At 35.9% G+C, this 17,109-nt stretch overlaps 1 protein-coding gene across 1 annotated transcript in view; it reads right to left on the bottom strand.

Annotated features, from left to right (window-relative positions):
* CABCOCO1 (ciliary associated calcium binding coiled-coil 1) overlaps window positions 1–16,903 on the bottom strand; it is a 129,929-nt gene extending 113,026 nt beyond the window's left edge. Inside the window, exons 1-2 of the mRNA XM_021699923.1 lie at window positions 16,829–16,903; window positions 3,190–3,293 (exon numbers count right to left, since the gene is read on the bottom strand). Coding sequence (XP_021555598.1) covers window positions 3,190–3,293; window positions 16,829–16,903 — 179 coding nt within the window. The remainder of the gene's footprint in view (window positions 1–3,189; window positions 3,294–16,828) is intronic.
* Window positions 16,904–17,109: the final 206 nt, after the last annotated feature.

Raw genomic sequence — 17,109 nt, 5'->3', positions numbered from 1 at the left:
TAATTCCTAACTAAGGGTGAGGCTTACTTTCTTCTGTGGAACCAAAATACAAAAGAGTAAATATGTAGGTTTGATTGTTACTGGCAGCCATCTTATAAGAAAAATCAATTCTAAAATTATAATCATTTCTTGATGATACTATTGAGGCCTTGAGTCAATCAACTCTGGAGTCAATCTATCTCTGAACATTCTGTTCCCAACAGTTAGTCTTCCTTCTAACTGTACTTTTCATCTGCCATCTCCGTGCTGTTCTTTTACAAAATTAAATATTTGACTTAAATAGTTGCATGTGCTCTTTGCTTTTTTATTTTCATTATTTTCAGTGTCTGATTATATGTAAATGAAGCCGACTATTTGTCTAAGAGTATTTTAGTGAAACTTCTTTGACATCCTCTATCTTTGCTCTCCCCCATCCCCCCTCCACCACTTCCCTCACTACCATTTGAATCTTAACCTTCAACTTGAATTGCAGGGCTGGATATTCACCATTTCTATTCTTTGTTCAGATATTTCACCCCAAAGGAGGTTATGCAGGGAGGCACTTGGAACAAGATGCTGTTGCAATTTGAATGCAAAGTTTCCATGCATTTTACTGGCAAATCTTTAAGTTTTTCCTCTGGGATAAGGGAAGATGGGACATGGGAGAGGAGAGATGGCATTAGAGACTACAGGGAAAGAGAAAGATGCTTAACAGGGATTTAGGAAGTTGTGCTATAGTGATAGGTGATGTAACTCTCTACTTTGTCTCACCAAGAATTCCAGTAAAGGTATTACATTATTCTTACATGCTCTTGAAATTGGAGTGCATCTTATTTTTTAAATATGATGACACTCAGGAATAAGCCTTAAGGCAAGAGCTGAACAGCTCATGGAGGCCCAGTTATGGAAGGTTATTAAAAGATCTCTCAGGGTTATTTCTGTGTTTAAATAGTTATTTTCAATTTAGTCCTTAACCTTTTTTCAAAAAGGATTTGGGTGTATCTGTAAAAAATCAGGGTTACATTAAAAGCATGAATGATTGATAACAGGAGATATGAGAAATGTACTCAGACATTTAACTTTACTTGAAGTGTACTCTAGAAATATGTTTTAATGATACTATATTGTTTCATTTGGTTGGCTGCTTTCATGAAACGCAATTTTTAATTTTAAAACGTAGGGAAATGTGATTTCCTATAATGTATTTAAATAGGTTTATAGCTTTGTAGACTATAAATATATATATAACTTTGCATGATTTGCATGATTTTGGCATACTTCTGTCACTTGGTGACAGGATACCTAAATTATATTTCTGTCATTTTCAAAAGTATATAATCCCCATTTATAATAATGCTATTTTAAATGGGAAGTGAATGATTGATTGCAAATATTTCAGGATTACTGTTACAAAAATCATATAAAGAACTTCAAGAAAATTACTTTGCAAGGAAATGGCTCCTGACATAACACTGTCATTTATCCATAATTGATATCTTAAAATCTAAGATCACTTCAGGTGAATTCTATTAATGAGACAATCTAAAAGGTCAACCTACGTTGAACCTGGTTGTTTCTATACAGTTAACTTCTGTATCACCCTCTGTATTATTTCCTTTATCCTAGACATCACCTCTTAAAGATTAAAAATACTTTTAGAATTTGAATATTTGACAACAAAGAGAGCCAATAAGTGGTAAAAAAAAGACTGTCACACAAGGTATGGTACACAGTACAACTTAAGATGTTGTAAGAAATAAACAAGTATAAAAAATTTGTTTGCAATACCTTTTATTTAATATTAATTGCATTTAATATAACATCTTTGATATTTAATACAAATTATAAACTATATTAAATATCTTTCATTTGCATCATACTATTTTGCCCAGTATGAAATACCTATTTTTTGCACTTTAATGATCAACAACATTTGGGATTATCTAGAAATGGAAAATATTTTACTTAAAGCATAAATAATCAGTGATACTAATACAATGAAAGCATTTTACTAATCAATTCTGATACTAAAAATCGGAATTTCCAATGGGCATTCATTTCTATAAAAATGCTAAAATTACTATGATATACTTGTTTAAAAATCTGTGAAATTTTTAATTGACTAATACTTATAAAGATATAGATGGTAAGCAGTATGGCCAAATCACAGATCACCAGGATTTCTAGCAAGATTTGCAGGCCCTGAAGGTGAAGAGCATCCTGGGAAAAGGCCTGTCAGTGTCATTTGCCTGCTCTTAATGTCTTCCCTTCTCAGATTTCTCTTCCAGCCAGTACATCTGTCATATTTCCTTCTCAGTAGTAAATCACCTCTATTCCACAATATTTGAAAGGTTTGCAAATGATAGCCACTGACAGAGTCATTTTCTATTTGTCCATTATGGTTCACAATACCCTCCTAACATCCAGATGACTGGCCTGCAGAAGAGACATTACAGTCCAGAACATCACATCATGTGTAGAGTGGGCTCTCTACACATTATAGTCAATCAGCCTTCATATTATTAGAGCAAGATAACTTTTAAGATGACTGATTACTCAAAACATATGTTAGGAACTTGTGTTTTAGATATATCTGACTACTAAGTAAATGATTTGCTGTAGAAATCAATGGCTTTAAGAATGAGATGTACATATATTAGAATTGTTCCCATAAATTCAGTTACATTCACATTTTTAGGCAAAATACATGAAATCAGAGTATTTAGTATAGCTTCATATCCAATAAAAATCACAGGTGGATGGCTAATACTCAGGGTTTCCAAAATATTAAAATGTATTAATTCTTAATATTACAGAAAATACAACTTATTCTTGTCATGATGAGACAGAAGACCTAAAGGTTATTGTGCATAATTGAGTTTTATGAATGAAAGAGAAAAGAAGTAGAAGACAGCATATGTTAAAGACTGCTTTTAACAATAAATCCTTATTCTCTGTTAACATTTGCATGTTGGTCTGAAATGCATTTCTCCCATAAAGGAGACAGCTAAGCAGTGCAAAAAGTCAGTTGTTTGAGAATTTTGGTGTTCCAGACTCTGGATATTATATATATTTGGATATATATATTTGCATAATATAATAATAATTCTTTTGAAAAAAAAGTTTAAATTATGTAATAGCATATCATGATCATTTATAGATGCAGAACTAGAACTGTTCTATATTTGGTTGTAATACTGAAGTGCTTACTGTTGAACTCCATCTACGTCCTCTGCTAGCATTTCAGTGATTTGAGCAACTGAAAGAAAATCTGGAGACAGAATCTTTTCATGCTCCTGGAATTCAGCATCTCTCTACCAAAACAGAAACAAAAACAAAAACAAAACAATAACTGGAATGAGTTATTTCAATCATGTTTTACATATTAATCCAATGATATCAAAATTTGTTTACTGTGTTCTAGTTGCTCTCAGAAATAAAATTTAAACACAACAGTCTTCTAGATAATTTTTCTCTTCAGTTTTCAAGAAATGGTACCTCTCAAAAGTTGAATGTGTAGTTAAACTGTCTTTTATGCATATTTAAAACAGGGTGATGGCTTTCAATTAACAAACTCATTTTTGGTATTTTATTTTTTTCATCATGATAGTGTACTCTTTAATCTCCATCCCCCCCAACTCCCCTCCAGTAATCATCAGTTTATTCTCTGTAGTTAAGAGTCTGTTCCTTAGTTTGTCTCTTTTTTAGCCTTTGTTCATTTCGTTTCTTAAATTACACACACAAGTGAAATCATATGGTATTCGTCTTTCTCTACTGATTTATTTCACTTAGCATTACATTCTCTTGCTCTGTCCATGTTGTTGTGAATGACAAGATTTTATTCTTTTTATGGATGAATAATATTTATATATAGTTTATTATATGTATTATTATATATCCCACATATTCTTATTATATGTAATATATATATAACTTATTTTATATATATTTATATATATATAAAATCCTACATCTTCTTTATCCATTCATCTCTCAATGGACATTTGGGTGCTTCCATAGTTGGGCTGTTGTAAGTAATGCTGCAATAAACATAGGGGTGAATGTATCCCTTTGAATTCATGTTTTTGTATTTTTTAAGTAAATACCCAGTTGTGCCATTACTGGATCATAGGGTAATTCTGTTTTTAATTTTTTGAGGAAACTCCATACTGTTTTCCACAGTGGCTGCACCAGTTTGCATTCCCACAGACAGTGCATGAGGTTTCCTTTTTCTCTACATCCTCACCAACACTTGTTTCTTGTGTTTTGATTTTACCCATTCTGACAGGTGTGAGGTGATAGCTCATTGTAGTTTTGATTTGCATTTCCCTAATGATGAGTGATGTTGAGCATCCTTTCATGTGTCTGTTGGCCATGTGGATGTCTTCTTTGGAGAAATGTCTGTTCATGTCATCTGCCGGTTTTTTAATTGGATTATTTGTTTTTCAGGTATTGAGTTGTATCAGTTTTTTATATATTTTGGAAACTAACTCTTTATCGGATATGTCATTTGCAAACATCTCATTCAGTAGGTTGCCTTTTAGTATTGTTGATTGTTTCCTTCATTGTGCAGAAACTTTTTATTTTGATGTAGTCCCAATAGTTTATTTTTGCTTTTATTTCCCTGCCTCAGGAGACATATCTAGAAAAATGTTGCTATGACTGATGTCAGAGAGATGACTGCCTGTGTTCTCTTCAAGGATTTTTATAGTCTCATATTTAGATATTTAATTCATTTTGCATTTATTTCTGTGTGTTGTGAAAGAAAGTGGTCCAGTTTTATTCTTTTGTATGTGGCTGTCCAGTTTTTCCAACACCATCTGTTGAAGAGACTGTCTTTTTCCCACTGTACATTCATTCCTCCTTTGTTGAAGATTAATTGACGATATAATTGTGGGTTTATTTTTGCGTTTTCTGTTCTATTCCATTGATCTATGTGTCTATGGTACACCAGTACTATACTGTTTTATTACTACTGCTTTGTAATACAATTTGAAATACGGAATTGTGATACCTCCAGTTTTGTTTTTCTTTTTCCAGATTGCTTTGGCTATGCAAGATCTTTTGTGGTTCCATACAAATCTCAGGATTGTTTGATCTAATTCTGTGAAAAATACTGTTGGTACTTTGATAGGGATTGCATTAAATGTACAGATTTCTTTGGGTAGTAGTATAGACATTTTAACAATACTTGCTCTTCCAATCCATGAGCATGGAATATCTTTCCATTTCTCTGTGTCATCTTTCATCAGTGTTTTATAGTTTTCAGATTACAGGTCTTTTCCCTCTTTTGTAAAGTTTATTCCTAGATATTTTATTATTTTTGGTACAATTGTATATGGGATTGTTTTATTTCACTTTGCACTACCTCATTATTAGTGTATAGGAATGCAACAGATTTCTGTACACTGATTTTGTATCTTGCAACTTTACCAAATTCATTTATCAGTTCTTGTAGTTTTTTTGGTGGTCTTTCGGGTTTTCTATATATAGTATCATGTCATCTGCAAACAGTGAGTTTTACTTCTTCCTTACTAATTTAGATGCCTTTTATTTCTTTATGTTGTCTAACTGCTGTGACTAGGACTTCCAGTACCATGTTGAATAAAAGTGGTAAGTGGACATCCTTGTCTTGTTCCTGCCCTTAGGGGAAAAGCTCTCAGTTTTTCACCATTGAGTATGATGTTGGCTGTGGGTTTTTCATATAAGGCCTTTATTATGTTAAGGAATCCTCCCTCTAGACCTACTTTGTTGAAGGTTTTTATCATGAACTGATGCTGTACTTTGTCAAATGCTTTTTCTACGTCTATTTAAGTGATCATATGGTTTTTAATCCTTTCTCTTGTTGATGTCATGGATCACATTGATTGTTTTCTGAATACTGAACTATCCTTGTATCATGGGAAGAAATCCCGCTTGATTGTGGTGTGGGATTTTTTTAATGTATGGTTGGATTCAGTTTGCTAATATTTTGTTAAGGATTTTTGCATCTTTATTCATGAGAGATACTGGTCTGTAGTTCTCTTTTTTTGTGGTGTCTTTACCTGGTTTTGGTATCAAGGTGATACTGTCCTCATAGAATGAATTTGGAAGTTTTCCTTCCTCTTGTATTTTTTTGGTATAGTTTGAGAAGAGTAAGTATTAACTTTTCTTTAAATGTTTGGTAGAATTTGCCTGTGAAGCCATCTGGTCCTGGACTTTTGTTTTTTGGGAGTTTTTTGGTTACTGAGTAAATTTCATTGCTAGTAACTGGTTTGTTCAAATTTTCTTTTTTTTTCCTGCTTTAGTTTTGGTAGGTTACATGTCTCTAGGAAATCCAACAAGGAGACATCCACCCAGCAGTAAAGAGTCTGCCACATGTCTTACTGAGATCCACCTGGCTGTGTCCAGTCTGCCATGTGTCTAAGTGAGACACCCATTCAGCAGGGACCAGCCTGCTGCCTGTCTCACTGAGACATCCACTATGTCTCATTCAGGGAAGCAACGTCTACCCAGCAGTGACCAGTCTGCCACATGTTTCACCCCTAGAAGCAGAAAACCCAGTGCAACTGGGTGTATAGCAGGACCACTTATTTATTCTAAGAGTTTTACTTCTCAACAGGATTGGCCACCAATCCTCAATGTAATACCAGCATCCCATAATTACCATGAGGAGACATCCACCCAGCAATGAAAAAGAAAGACTTAGAAGTCTGCACTCTATTCTAGGGAAAACATGTGGTGGATCAAATGAGCTGCTTATGGGGAGAACTTCCCAGAGAGTCACCAAAGGGCTGATCTTCCCCAAAAGTATCTTGGTTTCTCCTGGTGACAGTCTAAAACCACTGTGGGGGCTTGGAGCACTGTATGATCAGTCTTACGTGTGTGTTCCCAGCAAGCCACAAATAAATTATCACGGAGAAGATTTCCTCTATGGGGACTACTACATGAGGAATAACCTCTGACACTTCCCTGGGTTCTTAGTCACCTAAAAACACTTTCTGATGGGAAGGAACAAGTGTCCCTTTTCTTTGGAGCTGAGTGATTCAGTCTCTTATACCAGCTAACAGCCTTAAGAAAAACTCCAAGAACTGAACCAGAGAGTCTTAAAATTAAAGTGAGAGTAAAGTTTCTGAGCCAGCTAAAGCAATTCAGAGCATAGGGAATGAACAGGGAGCGAGAATAGGGAATGAGAACAGGTCCCATATCAGTTTTCCTTTTCCCCAGAGAATAGACCAGTTACACAGAGGAGCACATAGACAGAAATTACATCAGCATCAAACCAACTATGTTTCACAGAGGAGGAACTTACCAATCCCCAAAGGTCAAATTGTGCTGTGCAGACTTAATTTTGGGGTACAATTGTTCCTCTGAGGGTCATTTCATAATCACCAAGATGATGCAGCAACCCAGGTCCAAGGACCCAGAGTGGGTCCCACAGGACCAGCCAAGTGGGTCCTTGCTTCATGCAGGATGGAAATCAAATGCAAGCTAAGAGGAAGTAAGAGCAGAGTTTACTGGAAGACATAGAGCAGATACAGCTGTAGCATCTGAAGACTCGGAAAGGAAAAGGAGCATGAGTCTCATCTTTGCTTGGGTATCTGGAGTTTTTATGGAGGACAGTGGTCTGGTTGTATGTGTCCTCTTAGGCATCCAGGAACTGATCGAACAAGAATGAGTCAATTTAAAAACTTTTAAAAATACCTACATATTCCTCATTGAGCTTGGGGCTCAAGAGGAGGCAAAGACAAGTGAAAAAACTTGCTAGCCTCAATAACTTAACATCTAGTGGAAGGAACAAACCAAGGGTGACTTTAAAACAAGAAAATAAAATAAGTGAGTCATAATAAAGGGACAAAAATAGAGACAGAACAAAGAAAACCTATAGAGAGGAGGTTCAGAAATGGACTTGGGTGAGTCTGGACAAGAATGATGGAATGAATCAGCAACAGGACACTTGGGGACTGGTTCTGTAAATATCACGTAATTCACACAATAGTGCTTTGGGTGCAAGTCAGGGACTAGTTGGACCTAAGTGGGAAGTGGGCATTGGGAACATGTTGTGGGAGATCTCAAATATAATAAGTGAATAAATATTTACTGAGTGATTACAAAATGCAAGATACTGCACAAGAGATCACAAATATTTTAGAACCTTGGCTGGTCAAAGAATGACAGGCTGAAGAGTTTGTTCTTAATAATACAGGCAGTAAGGAACCTACGAAGTTTTTTAGCAGTGAAATGACAAGATAAAACTGTCCTTTAAGGAAGCACAATTTGTAGGAGGGTGAAAGAAAGAAAGGACAACAGAGGAAAGTTCAATGAAAATGTCTTTGAAACTGGTCAGGAATGAGGCATGGGGCTGCACTGGGTTCCTAGCAGCGTGCATGAAAAGAAAGGGGTGAATGCAACATATTGTATCTGGGGGACTAAAAGTGGGAAGAATAAATAGTATGATATCTGAAATAGATGCCTGAAAAAAGAGAAAGGTGGTGATTCTCAGAGCTTCCCATAGCTGAGTCCTTTTGTTCAGAGTACAGTCTGTAAAAACCATATGTGGCACTCTTGTTACACCAATAAAAATAGAAGCATTGGAAGATGATGCTCATTTTAAGAAGGCAACATGACAAGTTTGATTTCAGTGGTTGAGTTTAAGGTGGAATATGCGTATCGAGGAAGAAATGTTTAGAAGGTAATTAGAAATGCTAGACTCAGAAAGGTCCAGTTTAAAAATGTTGGTTTAGGAGTCACTCCAAGTGTGAGAAATGGATGAAACTGCCCGGAGCCAGAGCATGGGGAGAACAGCTGTGAATGGGGGATGGAAGAGGAGACTGAAAAGCAGAGGTAAAAAGCAGCAGCTCCATAAAAATCAAGAACTGTGAGATTTTGGGGGAGAGAGGGGGCAAATGTTTTCAATTCAACAAATAGTTATTTATCCTTCCATGTGAATGGGTTCCAGTGAATAAGGAGCAACAAAATGCTTTGCTATAGCTAACAAGATCACATCCCACATTTTCCATATTTCTTTCCAGGAGTAGAAAAATCCCAAAGCTAACACTTATTGGTAATGGTAAACAACTTAATGTTTGTATTTAATATTAGGTTATTATATTTTTATTTTTAAAAATCTAATTTAGACATAAAATGTGCTACTTTATTAGCTATCTTTTTGTAACCTAGGGTTAGCAAAGTAACCTAAACTAGGTCATTCAATTAGTTTATAAACTCAGTAAGAAAAAAATATTTTAGTACCTAATAGAATACCTTGCACCCAGTAGGCACTCAGATACTTGTAAATTGAGTTGTATGAACTCAGTTTTTAGATAGGAAGGTATTTTAGTCCATAACACAGGACTGTATATTTGTTAAATGTTTGTTGGTTATGTTTTTTATTATTAGCAGCAAAGTAAAATTATTCCTGTACTGTCAACTCCATTAGACTGTAAATTCCTCAGGGACAGTCATTCAATCTTTTACTTCTTTTTAGAATTCTGCAGATCCTAGTTATGTCAACATAGGTTGTTAATCGACTGTCTGAATTCATCTGTATCATCTGATGACATTATTAGATGATGGAGATGATAAATAGTAGGACTTGGATTTGGAGGACTCGAGGGTTTGACTACTGATTAATTTTGTGACTTATAGCAAGTCATTTGAACCTAAGTTGAATTCATGTTAAAAAATCATTTTTAAATGTTTTAATACACAAAATTGCTGTCATTATTAACAAAAATATGCATGAAAATTGTACAGACATTCAGATCAATTTTATTTGATGTGAAAATTTTCTGGATAGGAGAAAGAACTGTATGAAAGGGAATACAATAATCTTAAACTTTTGTACAATAATAATTCTAGCTAAGATGCCTAATATTAGTGCATTTTTTACTAAACCTTGATAGTTTAAGATAATCATCTTGTAGGAAGGTTTGCCTCTGGTTTTTGTTTTGTTTTCTTTTGTCTTAAATTGGAATTCCTGAACCTATTTTAAACTAGTGCTCTTTCTTGTTTGTTTATATACCGCCTTGCACTTGAAAGGATATAAGGTGGTAAAAAGTCTTTAATCTTTCAACACATATATTCTGATGTATAAAAATTAAAGATACAATACAAAATTCATGAATAGGCTAATAAAGATGTGATATGTAATTTGGTTTTCTCTGTAAAATTCCATCTCTGACTAGAAAAATATGTAAGCTAAACTTCACTGTAACTCATTTTACTCCACCACCTGGTGGATTTTAGCAATTATTCCAGAAGCAATAAAATTGTAAGCCTAATATTATTTGCCAGATAATCTTTTCTCTGAATTTTTTCTCTTATTCACCTAAACTTTCCACATTGTATATGTCTTCCTTCTAGAATTTCAGCTTTTGGGGTATCTTTCTATCCATCACTGGTAGTATCTCAAAAGATTCTTAATAAATGTTCATTAAAAGAAAGATAACACAGTTCATCAAAGATGACTAAAAGGGTTTTCACAGTCATAGAGAACATAGACTAATCTACAATTTCCACACTTAGAAAGGCCCTTTTCAAGCATGAAAATAAATGAACTAAGGAGCAGCACTGTGTTGAGCCATGTCAGAGCCTGAGGCAAAAGGAAAAATCAGGACTACTGATTCTGTCTTTATTTAAAATTTTGATCCATTATGAGCTTTTTGTATTAACTTTCTTTTTTTTAAATTTTATTTTATTATGTTAATCACCATACATTACATCATTAGTTGTTTTTTTTTTAAAGATTTTATTTATTTATTTGAGAGAGAGCGAATGAGAGACAGAGAGCATGAGAGGGAGGAGGGTCAGAGGGAGAAGCAGACTCCCCACCGAGCAAGGAGCCCGATGCGGGACTCGATCCTGGGACTCCGGGATCATGACCTGAGCCGAAGGCAGTCGCTTAACCAACTGAGCCACCCAGGCGCCCCATCATTAGTTTTTGATGTAGTGTTCCATGATTAATTGTTTGCATATAATACCCAGTGCTCCATTCAATGCGTGCCCTCTTTAATACCCATCACCAGTGTATTAACTTTCAATTAAAAAAAAATGCTTTCAACTTAAGTTTATCTTGACTACTGAATTTCTGGCATCCTTAAATTTTATGCCCAAAGAGACCGCCTTACTTGCCTCACTACAGTCCAGGACATGCTAAAGAGTCAATTTAAGAAAAAGAAAAATATTAAAAAAAAATTACAGATTAAAGAAGGATAAGTGAAAACAAGAACTAGTTCTTTAAAGTAATGAATAAAATAGGCAAAAATATTTGGCAAACGTTATTAAAAGAAAAAATAAATATATGCCACATTCTATAGAGACACATCTGAAAATTACAAGATAATGTATAAGTCATCAAATTTGAACAGGGGTAAGAAAGAGAATGGAACTGACCAAACATAAACTAAACTGGAAGTCTACTTTTTAAAAAGTCACCATGCCCAGATATTGTACACTTGAAGTTCTACCTAACAATGGAGAACACATAAATTCTGTTAGTCTAATAATTACAGACTGTAGACAATTCATTTTTAAGAAGCTGGCAGAATCAACACACAAAAACCTAAACTAGCACAAAATGGAAATTATAAACCAAAATCATTCATGAATTCAGATGTAAAAATTTTAGTTAAAATATTATCTTAGAAAGTTGAATCCAACAGCGTACTAAAAGAAAAATAAACTATCATTATGACCAAATAAGGTTAATTTCAGAAATGCAAGGATGGATCATCATTAAACAACACACTTTTATGTCAAAGTAAATGATAAAAAATGATATAATAATGAAATAATAAGCAGGCATTCACTAGAATTCAGCAGCAAAACTCTTAATAAAACATGAATAGAAAAAAAAATAAACACAAAAAAGATTATTTGCCAAAACATGAGATTGAATGGTGAGAAACTGAAGTCATTCTCATGAAACCAGAAACTAAAAAGGGATTCTGGCTAGTAACATTATTGTAATTCAACACTCTATAGAGATTCTAACTATATAATAAGAAAACTAAATATGTGGCTTAAATATTAAAAATGAAGAAATAAAGGAATCTTTATTTGAAGGTTACATGGCTGCATACCTAAGACACCTGACATTGTACTAACATGGTTTCAGTTAATAAGAACTTTGATAAGATAGTTACATAACACAAATATATAAAGGCCAATTGCTTTTCTCTATATTAGAAACTAATTAGAAATGGAAATGGCAGAAACTTGATTAAACTATACTTGGTTATAAATATAATAAGAAAGGTATAGGACCTACAGAAATTATAAGCTTTATCAAAAGTTTAATAAAAAAACTTAATAAAGGAGATTTATTGGAAACCTTCAAATTGAAAAAAATTAAATCCATCCCACATTATAAATCTCAATTTTAAATCTCAACTGTATCATTCTGGAACTTTATAAAATAGTTTTTAAAAATTCTTATGGAAGAATACATATATTTTCAAAAAAAAATAGTGAGAGGAACCTTTCAAAATTAGATATTAAAGCTAAACATAAAATAGTATGGCATTGACACAAGAATGGGCAAACTGGTCAGTGGAAAAGAAAAGGATATTTGAAAATATATCTGTAATAATATATATAAACTTTTGGAAATTTAAAAATACATATACATGTATACATACATATAAATTTATACATATACATGTATACATATATATATATATATATATATATAAATGTTTGGAGTCTCTATTCTGTTCCACTATTCTGCCTATCCTTGTGTTCATTCACATGTATATACACATAATGTGACAGTGGCAGTCAGTCCATTCTCAATGGGAAGAGAGAGGATGGTTTATTTAGTAAATGAAACTGGCAGACTGATGGTTCATGTCTAGAAGAAAATAAAATTAGATCCTCATTTCCAATATATCAAACATATCTATCAGAAATTAATTTTAGCCATGTTAAGACCTAACTTTAGTAAAATAACACTTTATTTTTGCAAGTCTTTTTTTTTAACTTTTTTTTTTTGAAAGATTTTATTTATTTATTTGAGACAGAAAGAGAGAGAGAGAGAGCACGTGAGAGGGGGGAGGGTCAGAGGGAGAAGCAGGCTCCCTGCCGAGCAGGAAGCCCGATGCGGGACTGGATCCAGGGACTCCAGGATCATGACCTGAGCCGAAGGCAGTCGCTTAACCAACTGAGCCACCCAGGCGCCCTTTTTTAACTTTTTTTTATTATGTTATGTTAATTACCATACATTACATCATTAGTTTTTTTTTTTAAAGGTTTTTTTTTTTTTTAAGATTTTATTTATTTGAGAGAGAGAATGAGAGAGAGAGAGAGAACATGAGAGGGGGGAGGGTCAGAGGGAGAAGCAGACTCCCTGCTGAGCAGGGAGCCCAATGTGGGACTCGATCCCGGGACTCCAGGATCATGACCTGAGCTGCAGGCAGTCACTTAACCAACTGAGCCACCCAGGCGCCCCAACATCATTAGTTTTTGATGTAGTGTTCCATGATTCATTATTTGCGTATAACACCCAGTGCTCCATGCAGAAAAAATAACACTTTAAATATTAGAAAAAGAGTAGAGATTACTTGCATAATCTGAAAGGGAGGCTGAAGAGAAGCAGGACTTTTAAAATAAAATAGAAACCCCAAAACCACTAGTAAAAAGAAAGACAAGCTCAAATATCTGTCAAATTTTCCACACCCACAGCCACTACTCCAGAGGTTCTAAATGTTTTATAAATACTACTACTGTATATTAACATTTTGAGCAATGTTAGTACTGTCTTAACAATATTTTATGTAATACTTTTGGCATCCTCCCCATGGTCCTGCTCAGGTTTTCCTACAGTATGTGCCTAAAATGGGTTCAATAAATATCTCTTGAGTGATATAGAAACAGAAGGACCCTGATCATCTTGCTGCTCAAGTTGAGCCCTAAGTGTTTCTCTCCAACCTGTTGATGATGGGGTGGGAGCTGTTTTCAAGGTTTGTTAGGGAGACCACCTAATGTAGAGAGAATCATCTGTGGCCATGTTGAAGATCTCCAAGACAAGACACCATCTTTCCACTCAAGATTATGCAAGTGTCCTCTTATCCTGATAAAGTCTCGAAGGCACTGAGTAAATGTCATCTATTAGGGAATGTGGTAACACTTCGAGACATTATTCAGAAGAAGCAACTGGGCAATAATCATTTACATTTTCTTTTAGGTCTCTGATGTAAGTTGAAGTATAGTCCTTTCATATATGCTACTTAAATGATATTTCCCAAATAATATTTTTTAAGACACTAAGAAAGTCAGTTTATGAACCAACTACTGATAAAAGACTGATGATTAAATTCTAAGTATTCATTTATAAATTCATTTATAATTTAATTTGTAAACATTTATAAATTCCTTTCATTTACAGATCTATACATAGTAAATATTTTCAGATCTTTGTCATTTTTGTTTAGTCTTATGCATTTATACAGATACCTCCCAAACATTTGGTCTTACTTTTTAGAGGGAGGCATTAACTCCCATGTTACTAAAGAATCCGGAATGTTAAATTCAGAAAGCTGGCAAAAAGAGTTTATGCAATGCTATAGAAAAAAATATCTTCCTGGACCTGCATCTCATGTGTGTTTGTTCACAGTTTCTCAATAACTTGTGGTCTACGATAACTATCTTTCCTGGCATACATCAGACCACCTGTGATTTTAATTAGTTATCATATTTTACTGAGTGCCTACTATGTGATTGGGATAATTGGTTGTTTTCGTTCTAGGTACTGGCAACAAATAAGTCGGGAAACCTCAGACTACTGGAAGCTTATGCTTTATTTCCGATTGACTTGGCAAGAAAAAAAAAATATTTCACTACTGCTTGGCCAGGATGACTAGATGGTCTACTGGCTAAGTCAATTTGGATACAGAATTTATTAGAAATGACACCATAAGGGACTAGGTCTTGGGGGATCAACTCTGGAAATACTCTGATCTGAGAAGAACCTTCCAGTATCTAACTGAAAATCAGTAGCCTTGGGAGCATAGATTTTGAGAGAGGGGTCTTTGCCATTTTTTCCATCTAACCCCTAAAACACATCGTGGGCACAAATGGGCGGCCAGGAGGCCTTATCACTCCAATGAATGAAGGCCCTACGGATCCACTGGCTTCTCTGTGACCCACAGGAACTCTGCTTTCATTAGAATGGAAAATGGTGTTTCTAACATGCAGTGTATCAACCTGTTCATCTCAGTACAGGCTAAGTGAGTACATCTCAGTGAGTCCAAATTCCATCTTGATTTCTTCAGTTTGTTACTAACCAGAAGATTGAGCATTTTCTGAATTGCTCGTCACAGGGAATACCTGCTCCTCCAAAAAGTTAACAAATGTACCCACTGACAGTGCTAAGATGGCAGATAATCACCGAAGGTCTATAACTAACTCAATTCATATGACCCATCCAAAAAACAAGTGATTTTCTTTTCCCCTGGGGCATGGCACTTCTTTGCATCTTCAAAAGAAGATTATGTGTATTTCTTTTTCTTTTCTTCCTTTTTTTATTTTTTAAAGTGCAGATTCGTTAAACCCAAATTATCAGAGTCTTCTTAGAAAGGACATATCTATATTTACATGGATAAGTAAGTATATGCAAGTATCACTGACAATTGAGCATTTTCTTAAGTAAGTTTTTGTATATACTTAAATAACATGACTTAACTGGGAAATTATCTCTGCCACTTTTGAAATTGTATTACTTACATTAGAGATCACAAGGGATTAACTAGCTTAGTAACCAGTTTATCACATTAAATGTATTTTTAATGTACGCTAATTTCAAAAGGCTCATAGGACAGTCAGCCTGCTTTAGCTGTCTGCAGTATTGGGAAGAATCTGGATTGGGAACGACTTGTACGTATCTCCGGCAAGGCACTAGATTATTGGCTGTGTGTTTCTACATTTAGAAAATAGCAGTTAATATTTAGCTTCTGCACAAAAAATGTTATTTAGACTAATAAGGGAGTTGAGCATTGCAATGTTAATCATAACGTTATTATTCACCTTCAGTCTTAAAAAAAACTCAAGACAAAACTTCCTAGAACAACATGATGGACTCTGTGTGAAGATTTAAACATTTTCTTTTAGCTATATCTGGAATAGCAGGTATGTTCTTAATTAAAATCTCAGGGTACTAAGCTTATGAATAATTAAAGTTACCTAAAACCCGTTTATTACTGAGAGCTGGTGTTGGGAGGGGCCTAAAGATAAATCCTTTTTTCTTTCTTTTTCTTTTCCACATACTGGAAACCACTGGGGCCCAAGGAAGTTAAAAATAACTTTCCTAAAGAGACAAGTTGACCATGAGCAACTAAGCCATAACCAGAAGGTGGATTTTCCAGGGCCCCTCCTTTGTCCTATGGTGTATCTCTGTATTTAGAGAAGTGGTAAAATAATCAGGGAGACACCAAGCCCTGGCCTTCAAATATTAATCAATCTACTAACAATGAAGAGTTATTATTCCACGACACCTTTGAGCAATAGGAACTATGATCACTGCAAAAGAATTAGCACTTTCCAAGATCCCCTTTCAAGTGCAGAGAATCCGGGAGAAGCACAGGGTTGTGAGGTCGCCGGGACCTGGAACCGACCAAGGGAGGAATTTCTACAGTTTCTACTCCAGGGAACCTCGAGAGGCGCGCCTGGGCAGGGGCGCGGCCGGCGGCAGGGCTCGGGGAACGCGGGGAGCTGCCCCAGCGACCCCCGCCCGCCTCCCGGGCCCTGGCGCCGCTCCGGTCGGTTTCCTGCCGGGCCGCCAGTGCGCGCCGCGCTCCCAACCCGGGAGAGGGACGCCTCCCCGGGAACGGGGCGTGCGCTCGAGGGTCGCGGGTGCCGGGAAGGGGCGGCGTACCTCCGAATCGGGTGTGGTTCCCGCCGAGGTCGTCGCCGCGGGTGTCGTTCCCCCGGGAGTGGTCCCCACGGACATCCTCAGGATCTCGCCCCGGGGCCGCGGCCCTTCGTCGCCTAGGCAACAAGGGCGGGGCCGGGGGCGCGAGCCTGGGGAACGGATCCCTCCGCGAAGAGGCTTCCGGGTCGGAACTTGGGCCCCTCCGGGAGAGGGCAGGGGCAGGGGCAGGGGCGGGGGCGGGGCCGGGGCCGGGGTCGCGGCGGGGTCGGAGCCGGGGCAGCCGC

This window comes from Neomonachus schauinslandi, chromosome 6 (assembly GCF_002201575.2).
Source record: "Neomonachus schauinslandi chromosome 6, ASM220157v2, whole genome shotgun sequence".
Lineage (NCBI taxonomy): Eukaryota > Metazoa > Chordata > Mammalia > Carnivora > Phocidae > Neomonachus > Neomonachus schauinslandi.
The sequence above is the reverse complement of the archived record's forward strand: the minus strand, read 5'-3'. Positions and strand labels throughout refer to the sequence as shown.